The sequence below is a fragment of the Sabethes cyaneus genome, chromosome 2, assembly GCF_943734655.1.
Source record: "Sabethes cyaneus chromosome 2, idSabCyanKW18_F2, whole genome shotgun sequence".
In the NCBI taxonomy this organism is placed as follows: Eukaryota; Metazoa; Arthropoda; class Insecta; order Diptera; family Culicidae; genus Sabethes; species Sabethes cyaneus.
In genome coordinates this window covers 200,525,698-200,539,910 of record NC_071354.1, presented here as the reverse complement: position 1 = coordinate 200,539,910, position 14,213 = coordinate 200,525,698, and the positions used below count along the sequence as shown (strand labels likewise).

The 14,213-nt window shown below is 39.4% G+C and overlaps 1 protein-coding gene across 1 annotated transcript in view; it reads left to right on the top strand.

The window, feature by feature from the left end:
- Window positions 1–14,213, top strand: part of LOC128733658 (glucose transporter type 1) — a 215,794-nt gene that overhangs the window by 129,124 nt on the left and 72,457 nt on the right. Inside the window, exons 9-11 of the mRNA XM_053827399.1 lie at window positions 3,421–3,545; window positions 3,621–3,899; window positions 3,983–4,170. Of these exons, the coding sequence (XP_053683374.1) occupies window positions 3,421–3,545; window positions 3,621–3,899; window positions 3,983–4,170 (592 nt within the window). The remainder of the gene's footprint in view (window positions 1–3,420; window positions 3,546–3,620; window positions 3,900–3,982; window positions 4,171–14,213) is intronic.

The following is a 14,213-nucleotide window of genomic DNA, read 5'->3' as shown; positions in this document are numbered from 1 at the left end:
GTTAGCGCATCATAAAACGGAAGTTATCGTGGTGAACAACCGCAAGTCGGTGCAGCGAGCAAATATCATCGTCGGGGATTGCATTATTTCGTCAACGCGATCCTTAAAACTCCTGGGAGTCATGGTCGCCGACAAGCTCAAGTTCGGGAGCCATGTCGACTATGCATGACGCAATCTGCGTCTTAGCGAGTATGATGCGTATTTGCATCAACATCAACGAGGACGTAGAGTGCTTCAACCAACGTGGAACTAGAGGCATACGGAGTACCACAAGATCGGCCTCGATGACCACATGGCAGCGGGCATGGTCTAATTCCACAAAAGGTCGGTGCACACATCGACTTATCCCGGAACTATCCGGGTGGGTCAACAGGTGCCACGGTAGAGGCAACTTCCACCTGACACAGAGAATCACCTGACACAGAGAATGTGTGTCAGGGCAGGGTTGTTTTAGACAGTATTTGCACAAGTTTGGGCATGCGGAGTCCCCCGCGTGTCCCGAATGCGTGGATGTTGAGGAAACTGCAGAACATGCTTTCTTCATATGCCCTCGTTTCACGGGCGCGAGAAGCTACATGACGACAATGAGCGGACAGGACACTACTGCGGATAACTTAGTCCAAAGGATGTGTTCCAGCTCGGACATCTGGGAAGCGGTCAATGCGGCTGCTACCCAGATTGTACTTGAGCTACAAAACCGCTGGAGGGCCGATCAACGGCGAATAAATAGCCTAACTACCATAGTCCAGTAGTTATCTAAGGAGGTGCGTTAAGCACAATAGCCCCTCCTAACAAAAACGGCGGACAATGATACCAGCCGTGAGATTCGGAGGCGTATTATCAGCGGAAGTCGTGCTTCCTATGGGCTTCACAAGCAATTGCGACCGAGCAGACTAAGTCCCCGTACAAAGTGCACCCTGTACAAGACGCTCATTAAACCGGTTGATCTCCACGGGCATGAAACATGGACAATGCTCGAGGAGGACCTGCAAGTGCTCTGATTTTTCGAACGACAAGTATTAAGAACAATCTTTGGCGGCGTACAGGAGAACGGAGCATGGCGGCGAAGAATGAACCATAAACTCGCACAGCTCTATGGCGAAACCAGTATCCAAAAGGTGGCTAAAGCTGAACGGAAACGATGGGCACGGCATGTTGAAAGAATGCCGGACAACTACCCTGCAAATATGGTGATTGTCTCAAATCCGGCAGAAACGAGACGACCAGGAGCGCAGCGAGCAAGATGGTTAGGCCAGGTGGAGAGTACTCGATGTCCAAGGAATTGGAGAGCGATAGCCCATAAACGAGTTAATTGAAGAAACCTTGTTCAACAGGCTTTGTTTTAGGATGGCAAACCACTTAAGTAAGTAAGTAACTCGGCGTGGTCCTACGTTAACAGGCGGTAGGGTCTCTGACGCAACCTTACACTTTTTTTCTGAAATGAGGGAAAAAAGGGAAGCAAAAATCGTGCTTGCATGTGATTGGTTGAAACACGTATATTGAAAAACTTGATTTTTCAATCAACTTTGACTATTTAGCAATAGTATAATGGTTACCATCATCACATCCCAAGGTTAATTCTAAAGCCGCATGGTTATGTTCATTGCAGTATTAATCATTACCTCTGGTTAATTATGATATTACGCAATACCAAACCATTATAAAACTCTTTTGTTGTTGTTTATATTACCACAATAAAACTACTTAGCTACGTCACATTTTTTTATAAGCGTACTATAAGGGGGGCGTATTAATACAATATGGCGTGCTTATTATGAAAAATACTAGAAAACATATTTAATGCGAGGCCGTATTGCCATATTATAGTGTTTTGTTAGCTACCTCTCATATCAACATTCACGATACAATTTAATGCGCACATGCTACAAACCACCGGTTATTATAGTCGCTTTGATTTATTCAAATCGATCAAGATGATCCAATAGTAAAACTTTAAGTTTTCTTCTCGCGGATATATATTTTCGGATATAACTGATTTGACGTTTTATCCGAGTGAACTTTATGCTCTGAGCTTTTTAGAACAGACCAAAAAGCTTCGTTAAATTATGGCAGTGACTGTCAAGCAGCGACAAGCATAATCGGTTTTATTGCAGCTTTTAACAGAGTATGATAAGTCTACTTGAGCTTATAACTTGATTCTTAGAAAGGTTATAAAAACCTTCTGAAGAGTTAGCAACTTGGTCAGAAGGCAGTTTTATATCGGTCATCAGAAGATTGTAGTGAAGCTCAAAGTTTTATTAGCGGTTTTATGAAATTGATCATGGAAACCGCTAGAGGAACGCAATAAAACTTAAATTGCTGCTTGGGATATGACGATCCTGTGAAATTATGAAATTAAAATAGTTTTTCGGGCCAGTTCCGAAATTTCGTGACAAAATATTTATAAACAAACGAGTTACAACCATTTTAGAGACTTTTGCATAAAAATGGCGTAGTCCTTAGAGAGGTTACACAGATGGCGTGGCATTACTTAACACAAAAGCATCAGAAACCCATTAAATGACGGCAAGCAACATTGTTACGCCTGTTATTAAATCGTCCAGCCGACCAATCAAGTCGGTCGGTTGCTGTCGCGGCGTCCAATATTGCTGCTTATTATTAGCTCCACCACATCGGTGTAAATTGCAACAGTGCATCTAATAAGTTGTTATCATCACCCGATAATATCATGAACAATAGAACCCTCTCCACGGGTGTTGGAGCGCCTCCTGCTTCCGAGCCAGTTCATCTAGTGAACCATGGTCGTAGCTTCTAAATGCTGATGAGAATCGATCAATGCAGCACCGTATCGATGCGTAAATCAAATATTAGGTAATCATGACCCGGAAAATTTGCATAATTTGCAGTTGCTGCCAGTACAAGTCTCCTGTAAAACACAAACACACACACACGCACACACACACGGCAGCCGTAGGCCATGCCATCCTGTGGAATAATAGATTCCAGACTCATCGTCGCCATTATTCCGACAACAGCATCTGTGTTCTACCGTTGTTGGTGTGGGTTCGATTGCGGGAACTCGATCGAAATGGGAATTAATAATCAAACGGTTGCGCTCAATGAAGATGTAATAACAATGAGCGTGCTTCAATCAGGGAGGAAATGGTTCAGAAATCATAAATTACCATACAGAGTACAACACATGCAACAAAACAGTACAACTTGTGCATCAATGGCATTTTCTACGCATTCTTTCTTTCGATTTGCTTATGTAGGAAATCGTAACATTCTCTGATACTTGAAGTGAAATTAATCGACATAAATCATTTCCAGAGAATTTAGCTAGCAATATGACGATTTTATGGGAAAAGCTTTTTATACCTACATTGCAATGTACATTGAATCAGTTCTGGCCATTTATCATCGTAATAACATTTGTTTCCAATTCGCCCTTTACAGGAAAGGTGGCCTGTTGCTAAACAACGTACTCGGTATCTCGGGTGCATGCCTGATGGGATTCACGAAGATGAGTCATTCCTATGAAATTCTATTCCTCGGACGATTTATAATTGGTGTCAATTGTGGTGAGTAATTTCCATCAGTAGCCATGCCGTGATTAATAGACTAATTCTGTTTTTTTTTTCTATTTCCTTCCGCAGGCTTAAACACATCATTAGTACCAATGTATATATCTGAAATTGCTCCATTAAATTTAAGAGGTGGTTTAGGTACCGTTAACCAATTGGCTGTGACCGTAGGATTATTATTATCACAAGTACTGGGTATAGAACAAATTTTAGGAACTAATGATGGCTGGCCCGTGCTGTTAGGGCTAGCCATCTGTCCAGCTGTATTACAATTAATACTCTTGCCTATCTGTCCTGAGTCACCTAGATATTTACTAATTACGAAACAGTGGGAGGAGGAGGCGCGGAAAGGTTGGTTTCGCCCATCGCCCGAACCCAGCGAAAAAGATGAATTGATTTTTTTACCTTTGCTTTTATTTTTTTTATTACTACAGCTCTCCGACGGCTGAGGGCATCCAATCAGGTGGAGGAAGACATCGAAGAAATGCGTGCCGAGGAGCGAGCGCAGCAATCGGAGAGCAGCATATCGACGATCGAACTGATATGCTCGCCAACGCTGCGGGCGCCACTCATCATCGGAATTGTGATGCAGCTGAGTCAGCAGTTTAGTGGAATTAATGCCGTGAGTATCGAAACTCTGAGCTGATTTTACAAGTGTGTGACAAGTTCAGTGGGTTGATTTTTATCAAGTTTATTGATTTCTATTTTGCAAGGCTGGGGCATTTACTAATTACAAAAATGTTTATGTTTCACAAAAATTCTGATAACACAATTAAAGTCGCCATTCGGAAAACAATTAAATTTTTATTCAGATTGTTCCAGTCAATTTAACAACGGAAGATTTTTAATGAAATTTTTGCAAAAAGTGAGTTTTTGAGATTTTTTAATCAAAAAACTTCAAACAAGATGTATGAAAGACACGCCTAGTCACGAAAAAAGTAAATTAATTTATTGAAAACTCAAAAAGTTCTAACTTCTCAAAATGACCCGGGGTCAAATTAACCCAAAGTACTCAAAAAATCACAAAAACTTTAAAAAATATTTGCAATGGCCTTCCAGAATTACGAGTACTGCATTAAACAGATCGAATGCCATTTGTCTGACGGATCTTAAATGACTGCTTTTAATGATATTGTATCTAGTGGGTAACAATCTTGGTGTGCCCCAAGGAAGCGTGTTATGGTCCCTTTGGTTTATTACGAAAATCAATGACATGTGACGGGTTTGACGTTTTTGCGAAACAATCTTTTTGCAGACAACATTTTGTCGTTTAAGGATTTACGGGTCATTCCATCTCAAACGTACACAAGGTTTGGATTCGACCATCAGCGATTTCAACCAAAGTTAGCATAATTGTTCATTCCGACACCACAACCAATTTCCCAAGATATTATGCCGATTGATCAACCCCCTAGCAGTGGCGCTACTTCCTGTTTTATAGATTTTCAAAAAAAGTCATTTTTCAGGTTCAAATATCTCTGAAACAGTTTGATGTGAATGTGAAATGTCCGGAAGTTTCAGGTAGACGTGTTTAAACATACTTTCACTAACAATTCAGTTAAAATTACGCATGCCCCAGATATTCAAAACGCCATATCTCCCAAACTACCAATATTGTTTTTTCTAGTTAAGTGATTCTTATGTAGAATTTTCTGGCGAATATTTTGAGCATATTTATTTGAAAATAAAATTGGGGATGTTTTGAGATATTCGCATTTTTCATTTTAAATTGCAAAAAAATGTATGATGTTGACAAATTAGATAAAAACTGATAACATCATTCGATTGCGCGGCCAAAAATCCATAGAAAAAGTATATTGCCAAGTCTTCACATCAAACTGTTTCAGAGATATTTGAACCCGAAAAATGACTTTTTTTTGAAAATCTGTAAAAAAGGAAGTAGCGCCACTGCTAGGGGGATTGATCGATCGGCATAATATCTTGAGAAATTGGATGTGGGGTCGGAATGAACAATTATGCCAACTTTGGTTGAAATCGCTGATGGTCGGATCCAATTTTTCCGATTTTTGTGTACGTTTGGGATGGAATGACCCTTACACTTTAATGAAGATTGGTGTTCTCTGCATAGAAATATAAACAATTAAGATTGAACATAATTAAAACTTTGGAATTGGTGTTGCAATTGCTATAGAACTTCAATAAGGCTTGAAATTACATTTGAAATTGGGCATAAATTGGACATCGGACATAAAATTGAACTTGGAATTAAACTTGAAATAGGAAATTAAATTAGACATGAAATTCCGACTGCAGTGTCATACAGGACCAATTGAATGTATTCGAGTCTGCATCTGCCAGAATGGGAGCTAGCGATACTTTACTAGTTTTGGGTGACTTCAACCAACCTGGTCTAGCATGGAGAACGTCAGTACGAGGGTATGCAACTGCTGACCCACTTGAATCGTCATTTACTTCCACTAGTCGTTTGTTACTTGACGGTACTGCGTTTTTGGGACTCAGACAACTAAACGCTATTTGCAATCATCAGTCACGCTGTCTGGATCTTGTGTTTGTAAATGAGGATTGTTACTCTACTTGCCACGTTTCTGAAGCACCGGAAACTGTCGTTGTTCCTGATTCATTTCATCCCGCTCTCTGTGTGGTACTAACTACTCGTCGACCTGTACAATTCCTGGACATACACGATTCAAACCAACTTGATTATCGTAAAGCGAACATTGAATTGTTACGTGACCTTTTATCACAAACTGACTGGAGTGCGCTTGAGCACCTTACTGAAGTTGATGACGCCGTGGCTTTCTACGACCAGATGATACGTGAATGCATAAGCATCACTGTACCTCCTCGCTTACCCCCGCGAAAGCCTCTATGGTCCAACGGTAAGCTTCGTCGAATGAAAAGAGCTAGAGCGAAGGCCCTCCGTGCATACACCTCACGTCGCTGTCCGATCATGAAGCACAACTTTACCATTGCCAGTAACAAGTATCGTCGCTACAACAGGTTCCTTTACAACCGTTATGTCTGTCACGTTCAGGACAATTTGCGTCGGAAACCGAATAAGTTTTGGAGTTTTGTTAACACCAAGAGGAAAGAAAGCGGACTTCCTTCGACTATGTCTCTTAACGGTGTTAATGCTTCCTCGGCTGCTGAGAAGTGCAATATATTTGCGCAACACTTTTCAAGCGTATTCAACTGCGACTCGATCACTGCTACGCAGATAGAGCAGGCTCTATTCGACGTTCCCTCTGCTGTACTTGAAATGGACAGTTTTTGCATATATGAACAGACTGTAATGTCTGCTGTTAGTAATCTGAAGCCGTCCTTTTCGCCCGGGCCTGGTGTAATTCCACCAGCACTGATGAAAAAATGTTCAGATATCTTGGCAGCTCCGTTAACATTTTTATTCAACCTGTCTCTCCAACAGCAAAGGTTCCCTAGTGCTTGGAAAAAATCCTGTATGTTTCCGGTGTTCAAAAAAGGTGATAAATATAATGTCGCAAATTACAGAGGAATAACTTCGTTGTGTACGGAGTCTAAGGTCTTCGAAACTATCGTGAATAAGACATTATTTGCTGCCTGTCGTAATTATATCAGTACAGTGCAACACGGGTTTTTTCGGGGACGTGCAGTGGAAACTAACCTCGTTAACTTCGTTTCTTTTTGCATCAAAAGTATAAGTTCCAAAGCGCAGGTTGACACAATATATACTGACCTAAAAGCCGCCTTCGACACTGTCAACCACAAAATACTTCTGAGCAAGCTGAAGAGACTAGGTTGTACTGAGAGGATCTGTAACTGGTTAGAATCATATCTTGTTGATAGGAAGCTCTACGTACGGATTGGAAATAGCCAGTCTGTTACATTTACGAATCAGTCAGGAGTACCGCAGGGTAGTAACCTGGGTCCTCTGTTATTCTCAATATTCGTAAATGATGCAGCGCTGATTCTTGATCGAGTCGGACGACAGTTTTTTGCTGACGATTTGAAGATATATGTCGTTATCCGGCAAATGGAAGATTGCGTAGAGCTGCAGAATTCCTTAAATATATTTAGCGACTGGTGTGAGAGGAATTGGCTGTCATTAAGTGTACAAAAATGTTTCGTCATCAGCTACCATCGTACAAAACATGTTATCCAATTTGATTACAATATTTCCGGCACCAAACTCAGCAGAGTGCAACAGGTGAAAGATCTAGGTGTGATACTAGATGAGAAACTAACTTTCAGGCCACAAATCTCAACGACTATCGAAAAAGCAAGCCGTCAACTAGGATTTATCTTTAAAATTGCTCGCGAGTTTAACGACCCGCTATGCTTCAAAGCTCTGTATTGTTCGCTAGTCCGTTCGAAACTAGAATTTGCCAGTATTGTTTGGTGCCCGTATCAGGAAATTTGGATTGAGAGGCTAGAAAGCATTCAGCGCAAATTTCTTCGTTACGCCTTGCGCAATCTTCATTGGAACGATCCTCACAATCTGCCCTCCTATGAAGATCGTTGTCGCTTATTGGGCCTCAAGACCTTAGACCAACGTCGACGTGCTGCACAAGCTGTGTTCATAGTCAAACTGATAACTGCCGAGTACGATGCTCCAGATCTTCTAGCACACATCGGATTCTACGCCCCTTCTAGAGTATTACGGCCGCGAACCATGCTTCAGGTAGAATTTCAGTCAACCCAGTATGCAGCCTTCTCACCAATCGCATCAATGGTCCGTCAGTTCAATCAGTTTGCTGACCTATTCAATTTTAACGAGAGCTCATCCGTATATCGCCGCAGACTACTAGATAGCAGTATATTGTAGCATGTCTTTTTATGTAGCTTTTTAGTAATGACAACATAATCCTACTGTAAGCTGTATGTGAAGTGATATAATATTATGTAATGCATTATAAAAGATGGTGGGGTTTTTATGCACATTCGAGGAAGGTTCTATTATGACCACCTCGAGTGAGCTTTTCCCCACCCCCGTCATACTTCATGTAGACCTATGAAGGTCAGATGAAAAGAACAAAATAAAATAAAAATAAAATAAAATAAAATAAAATTGAACTTTAATTCAGAATCGAAAGTGAATTGGAAATTTTACTTGAAGTTGGACATGAAGTTGCACTTTAAATCAGAATTGGCTGTGAAATTGAACTTGAAATTCGTCTTAAAATGGGGCACAAAATTCAGGCTAAAATAGTGGAAAAAATTGGAATTAAATTAGACTTCAAATGGGACACTACAATGGACATGAAATTAGACTTGAAGTTGGACCCTAATTGCAGTTGAAAATACTTGAAAAATTGGACTTGAAATTGGAGCAGAAATTGCACTTAAAATTGGATTTGAAATTAAACTCAAATTATGCAATACGCCTGAATTGCTTGAATTGGAACTCAGCATTGCCAACCAGTGTTGCGAAGCCCACACTCAGGTGGTCTAGTTTTCTCACACACGCGGACTCATTCCCTTTAAAACTCCCGCTCTTATTTTTCATGCGAGTTACAACGAGTTTTTGCGAGTGTGTGTTTAGCTAACAGTCGTCGCTCATCGTTCATCGTTGTAGCCCTATCTGCTGATACCGACTACTCACGACGCACAGTGGGGCAGATTGATCCGGCGCTCGGACAAAACCTCATAACTTCTTTCATATGCTTCGTAAAGATTTATTGTCTTCAGCAACATTGTTTGTAATAAAATTGCGCATCTTTCTGTAAATTTTAAGTAGTTGTATTTTTATTCCTGTAGATGGCGTTGAGATCTAACTTTTTAAATAATGACTTTAGAAATATTGTGTCTTCAGAAAAGTTGTTTGTCCTGTAAAGTTACGTAAAGTTACTGAACATACCAAAATTGTAGGACTTACTGGAATCAAGTTATAAATATTTTAAATACTCCAACACATTTTTTAAGTAGTCGAAATTGGTAGTCTGACGACCTCCTATACAAATTATCACAATCTGTATATCAAGAGTAATTTAGTATTATTATTCTGGTATAGGGTAAATCAACCATTTGTGGACCTTTCTATACATTATTTTGAACTCGTTACGCTAAACACCCAACCAATGGCACTTACAATATTAGTCACTTTCGAATAAGCCTAAATATACGGTTGGATTTCGAATTTGGCAACAAATGCGTGTCGCCTATGTTGCCAAAATCGAAACCGTGCCAAAATCGAGACCCTTTTTCGATATGAAAAAATTTAATGTAAATGCTTTAGAAGTTGACTAAATATCATTAAACACCGATTGCAACCATTTTATATTTAAAAAGTCCGACAAGAGCTATCCGTGCGGTGCAAATAAGTCATTGACACCCTGTGGTAGAACGTAGTCCTACGGCAATAAAAATATTACCACATAACTTTTTTTCATGAACATACTCAGGGCATCATTTTTTCGTCATTTAAAGCATGTATGCGGAAACTGATTGATATTTAAGCATATTTTTGGAAGAGAAATACCTTGTGTTGCCAAAAACGAATACTTTTGTTGCCAAAATCGAGGCATGCCAAAATCGAACCATGCCAAATTCGAAATCCAACTGTATCAATTTCTGATGCAAATCTATATTTTACAGATTTTTTAAAACAGATTGGAATGTCCATTTTCCTTTCATGGACCCTTGCGGTTTACAATAGAATAACGACCGGGTCCATTATAGGAATTTTAGTGTATTTTGCATGGAGAGAGTCCGGTAATGGCGACATTTTTTGCATTGTATATAATGGACCCACTTGTTGAAAACGTCAATTTTAAAGCATTAATAATGAAATGCAGCTAAAATTTTATCAACTCAAATGTGTGTTATGTTTAGTACGGTCTGTTTCATGTTATATATCCTCAGAAATAAGAAGTATAAGCTAATAAATACCGAAATTTTACCCGAGTGTCCATTACAGGTAGAGGGTTTACTATATAGGTTAACTTACCCTACTATCTGCTTTAGTGCATTCATGTAATTTTTTTAATTCATTAGTTTGGCCATACGCAGCAAAAGGATATGAGTGGCGAGATAAGCTGTCATCGGCCTCAGCCAAATCCTGGCAGAAGGCACAAAAATAACGAGTAACTGACAAAGTATAGCAATCTGTTTATCCTGCAAACACGTATCAACATGTTCGACTCTAAATAAACAAAATGGAGGCTAGTTGAATCGAGCTGAAAGTCCAATCGAACATATTCTACTGCCAACTTGACTTGAAACAGAGCTAATTGGGAAAAAGTTGTTAAGTAGTCGCCTTTACAATGTCCTGAATTCCCCTTATCGACTCCGATGCATCTCATAACGATAATAATGCTATGTCTTACATACACAAGCATGACTATTTAACGTACAGCAGGAATGAACTTCGTACTGGCGCGCGCATTTACTAATTTGTAGCCTAAAATGCCGGAAAACATGCATTCGAAAAACTTGAATATCTCCGAACATCGCAACTAGTAGCAGCTAATTTTTTGTTTGTTACTAGTTAACACCCTGAATGTTGATTTTATGGTAGTGTCAGAGCGGAAATCTGTGGAAATCTTTTTCTACACGCTATTGAAAATTGACAAAAATAACAAATATTTTGTTCTAAAACACTTCGTCAGAACAAAGCCTACTAGTAAAAAATCTGTCTTAATATCACCTAAACTATTAGTTTATAATCCCTTTAATGTGAATTGTCCTTTAAAAGTATAGAATTTTAAGCAGCATGGTAGCCAGATACTAAAAGATTAAATGATATTTATTTTTTCATTTTCCAAAAAAATTTTACACTGTGTTTCACCTTCTTTAATGCCTATTGAAAAACTACTTATTAAAACAATTTATGTATATTTCTTATAGATTATGTGTCTACTATACGTAGAATATTAAGTTTGATAGAATATCTCAAATAAAAATTTTGAGGTTTTGTCCGAGCTTTTTCGGGTTCTGCCCCATAGTGCGACGGCTCGTACTCCCGCCCGTGAGTAGAATCAAGGGCGAAAATGAAGAAGAAGAAGAAGAAAAAGTAATGCAAAATTTATATCCCAGTGCGCCACCAGCTCGCGGGCAATTGATTCCCCACGAGTTTTTTGCCTCGGGAATAAGCTATGCAGGAAGACGATGTGAGGATGCGCGTGCGCGAGTGTGTGGGTAGCAGAATATCTGTACACAGCAGTGGCGGCTGTTTCTTTTACGCCTGCGTGTGCGGCGTAAGCGTTGAATGCTATGTTTCTCATACTCTTTTGCGTGTGAGTAGGTATGGTTGACTTCTCGCTCGATTCGCAACATTATTGCCAACCTGACACCAACGATTCGCGCAAATCACTTACGTTCATGTCTCTACATTTACTCATTCTGGACAATAGTGTCAACAACAATGAAATCTAATGTGAATCATTCATTCATTTTGAACTGCCGATAATGGCGAAACTATCAATAAACGTAAACATTGTTCAGAAGTTTAATGTATGCTTTCCGACTGTAATATGCAATTTTCAGATTCTGTTTTTCGACTATGTAGTCTGTATTTAGCAGCTAAAACGATGTTTTGCTTCTATATCCGACGTTTCGGTGGTTTTATTCCACCTTTTTCAAGGAAAAGAGGCTATACGTTTTGTTGTCTGGTGTATGTGTGTATCTACTTTGTGATCGTCCATGTAATTTACAAATGGCGTCCTCTTTATATTGTACATTTAATATAATAATTCGTTGTAATTGTGTCACTTTTTTCTAGTACTTAGCTTTTTTTAGTAGTCCGGTAAAATGAGCTTTTGCGGTAAATATCTGTTAGTATCTCTAGCAACGGTTTGTGTGCCGTCTGTTTTTGCTATTGGTCACTTTGATTGTACTGACTGTAACAGTACAGCCTCTTCTCCTTGAAAAAGGTGGAATAAAACCACCGTAACGTCGGATATAGAAGCAAAACATCGTTTTAGCTGCTAAATACAGACTACATAGCCGAAAAACAGAACCTGAAAATTGTTCAGAAGTTTTAATTAATTTTCTTCAACCATGTTTTGGATGATTTAAAAAACTTAACTTTGAGACCTAAAATATCAGTTAAGAGCAAGAAAATTGCCTGGCAGATTAGACGAGCAATCATTCAGCACTGCAATTAATGAATGAATTATATTGAAGGGTAGAAAACTGAGAAAGACAAACACTGCCAGCAGCTCAGTAGCCATGCGCCATACGTACGAATGCCCTAAAAAGGGTAAAAAGATGAATGCCATAATATATATTTACCGTAATGGGCGGGAACCATAATGTACGATTACTATAACTTATAAATTCAACGTTTCCTTGATGATTCAGGGCGAAACGCGAAACAATCGTAAGCCGCGAGTGTTCGCCGGTGACTCGCCGTCGGAAGCGCCTGGGATGTGTCAATAGCTTTTGCGTTGTGAATCAGTTTTGTGGACAGTTTTCGAGGTATTTCTACCTGTGTTTAAAACCAGTTCGTATTACTCATAATTGGTTTAAATTGTTATAATACTAATTATCTTATAGATATATCATCTCGCTCATACCTTTGCAAGGGTCATATAACGGGTCCATAAACATTGTCATTATGCAGTTTTCTACGAACCTTGGGATATCAAGGACAGCCTTCCACCGAGCGCCCAAGACGCTCCCAAACCCTTTCCCATGTGAGGCGCAGCAAGAGAATAGAAAGTCCACTTCGTGTTTGCATTAGTGATTTGATCAGCGTCTCCGATACTTCTAACCGTTTCCACTATCTCTATGCTGGCTTCCCCTAGATTAGTTCCGTTTTCTGAGGAGAACTCTGCTGGCCAGCCTCGCCGACTGATCATGGTGAACATTGAGGCTTTAAAACTAATTTTAATCAGCTGGAACGCATTATAATCACCAAGGTGCTTTCTTAAGCAGCTCTGTTTTTGTCTGATGTAATGCAAACTTAAAAAAAAAGGTAATTGGACATATGGACATAATTTCTCTAGAAACTATTGAACTACACCATTACCATTGGACGTTTCAGTTAACTTTAAACTTATAACTCTTATTTCTAGAATCAAAACAGTTTTTTGGCAACACGAAAGTTCATACATTTTGGACTACCGAAAAAATTCCAATTACTCAGATTTTGTTTTTAATTTCATTACAAAATAATAAGACTTTGGATAGTAACCAAACTACAGGGGCAGTAGTAATAACTGTGAAGAAAATGGTCGCTTGCATAAATTTAACTTTGTGAGTATATTTCGTCTAAAGTATATCCATAACGTTTGTCTTAAATTAGTCCAATTCAAATGTTTCTCCCTTTGCCTTAATTACCAATCGCAATCGTTGTTGAAAAGCGTTACGGCAGGCACGCACGATATCCAAAGATATTTCTTCCCAAATCTTCTCTAAACGTTGCTTGAAAGTCGATCCTGTGGTGCTCCCTAGTTTGCCTAGCATGTAACCCCATGCATAGAAGTCAAGAGCATTTAATTGAAGCGATGAGACATGCCACTCTTTCGAAGAAAAAAAAATCGGAAAATTGTTCCCACATCAAGCCTGTATAACTTTCGGCTGGTGAGACGGTGCAGAATCTTGTCGGAAGCAGTATGGTGCATTCTTGCAGTATTTGTTGACAATGGGAAGCAAATGGTTCTTCAAAACGGATTACCTACGAATGACCGAAACACAAATAGCCGAATCACGAATGGCCGAAACACAAATGGCCGAAATAACAAATGGCATAATAAATCTAATGGC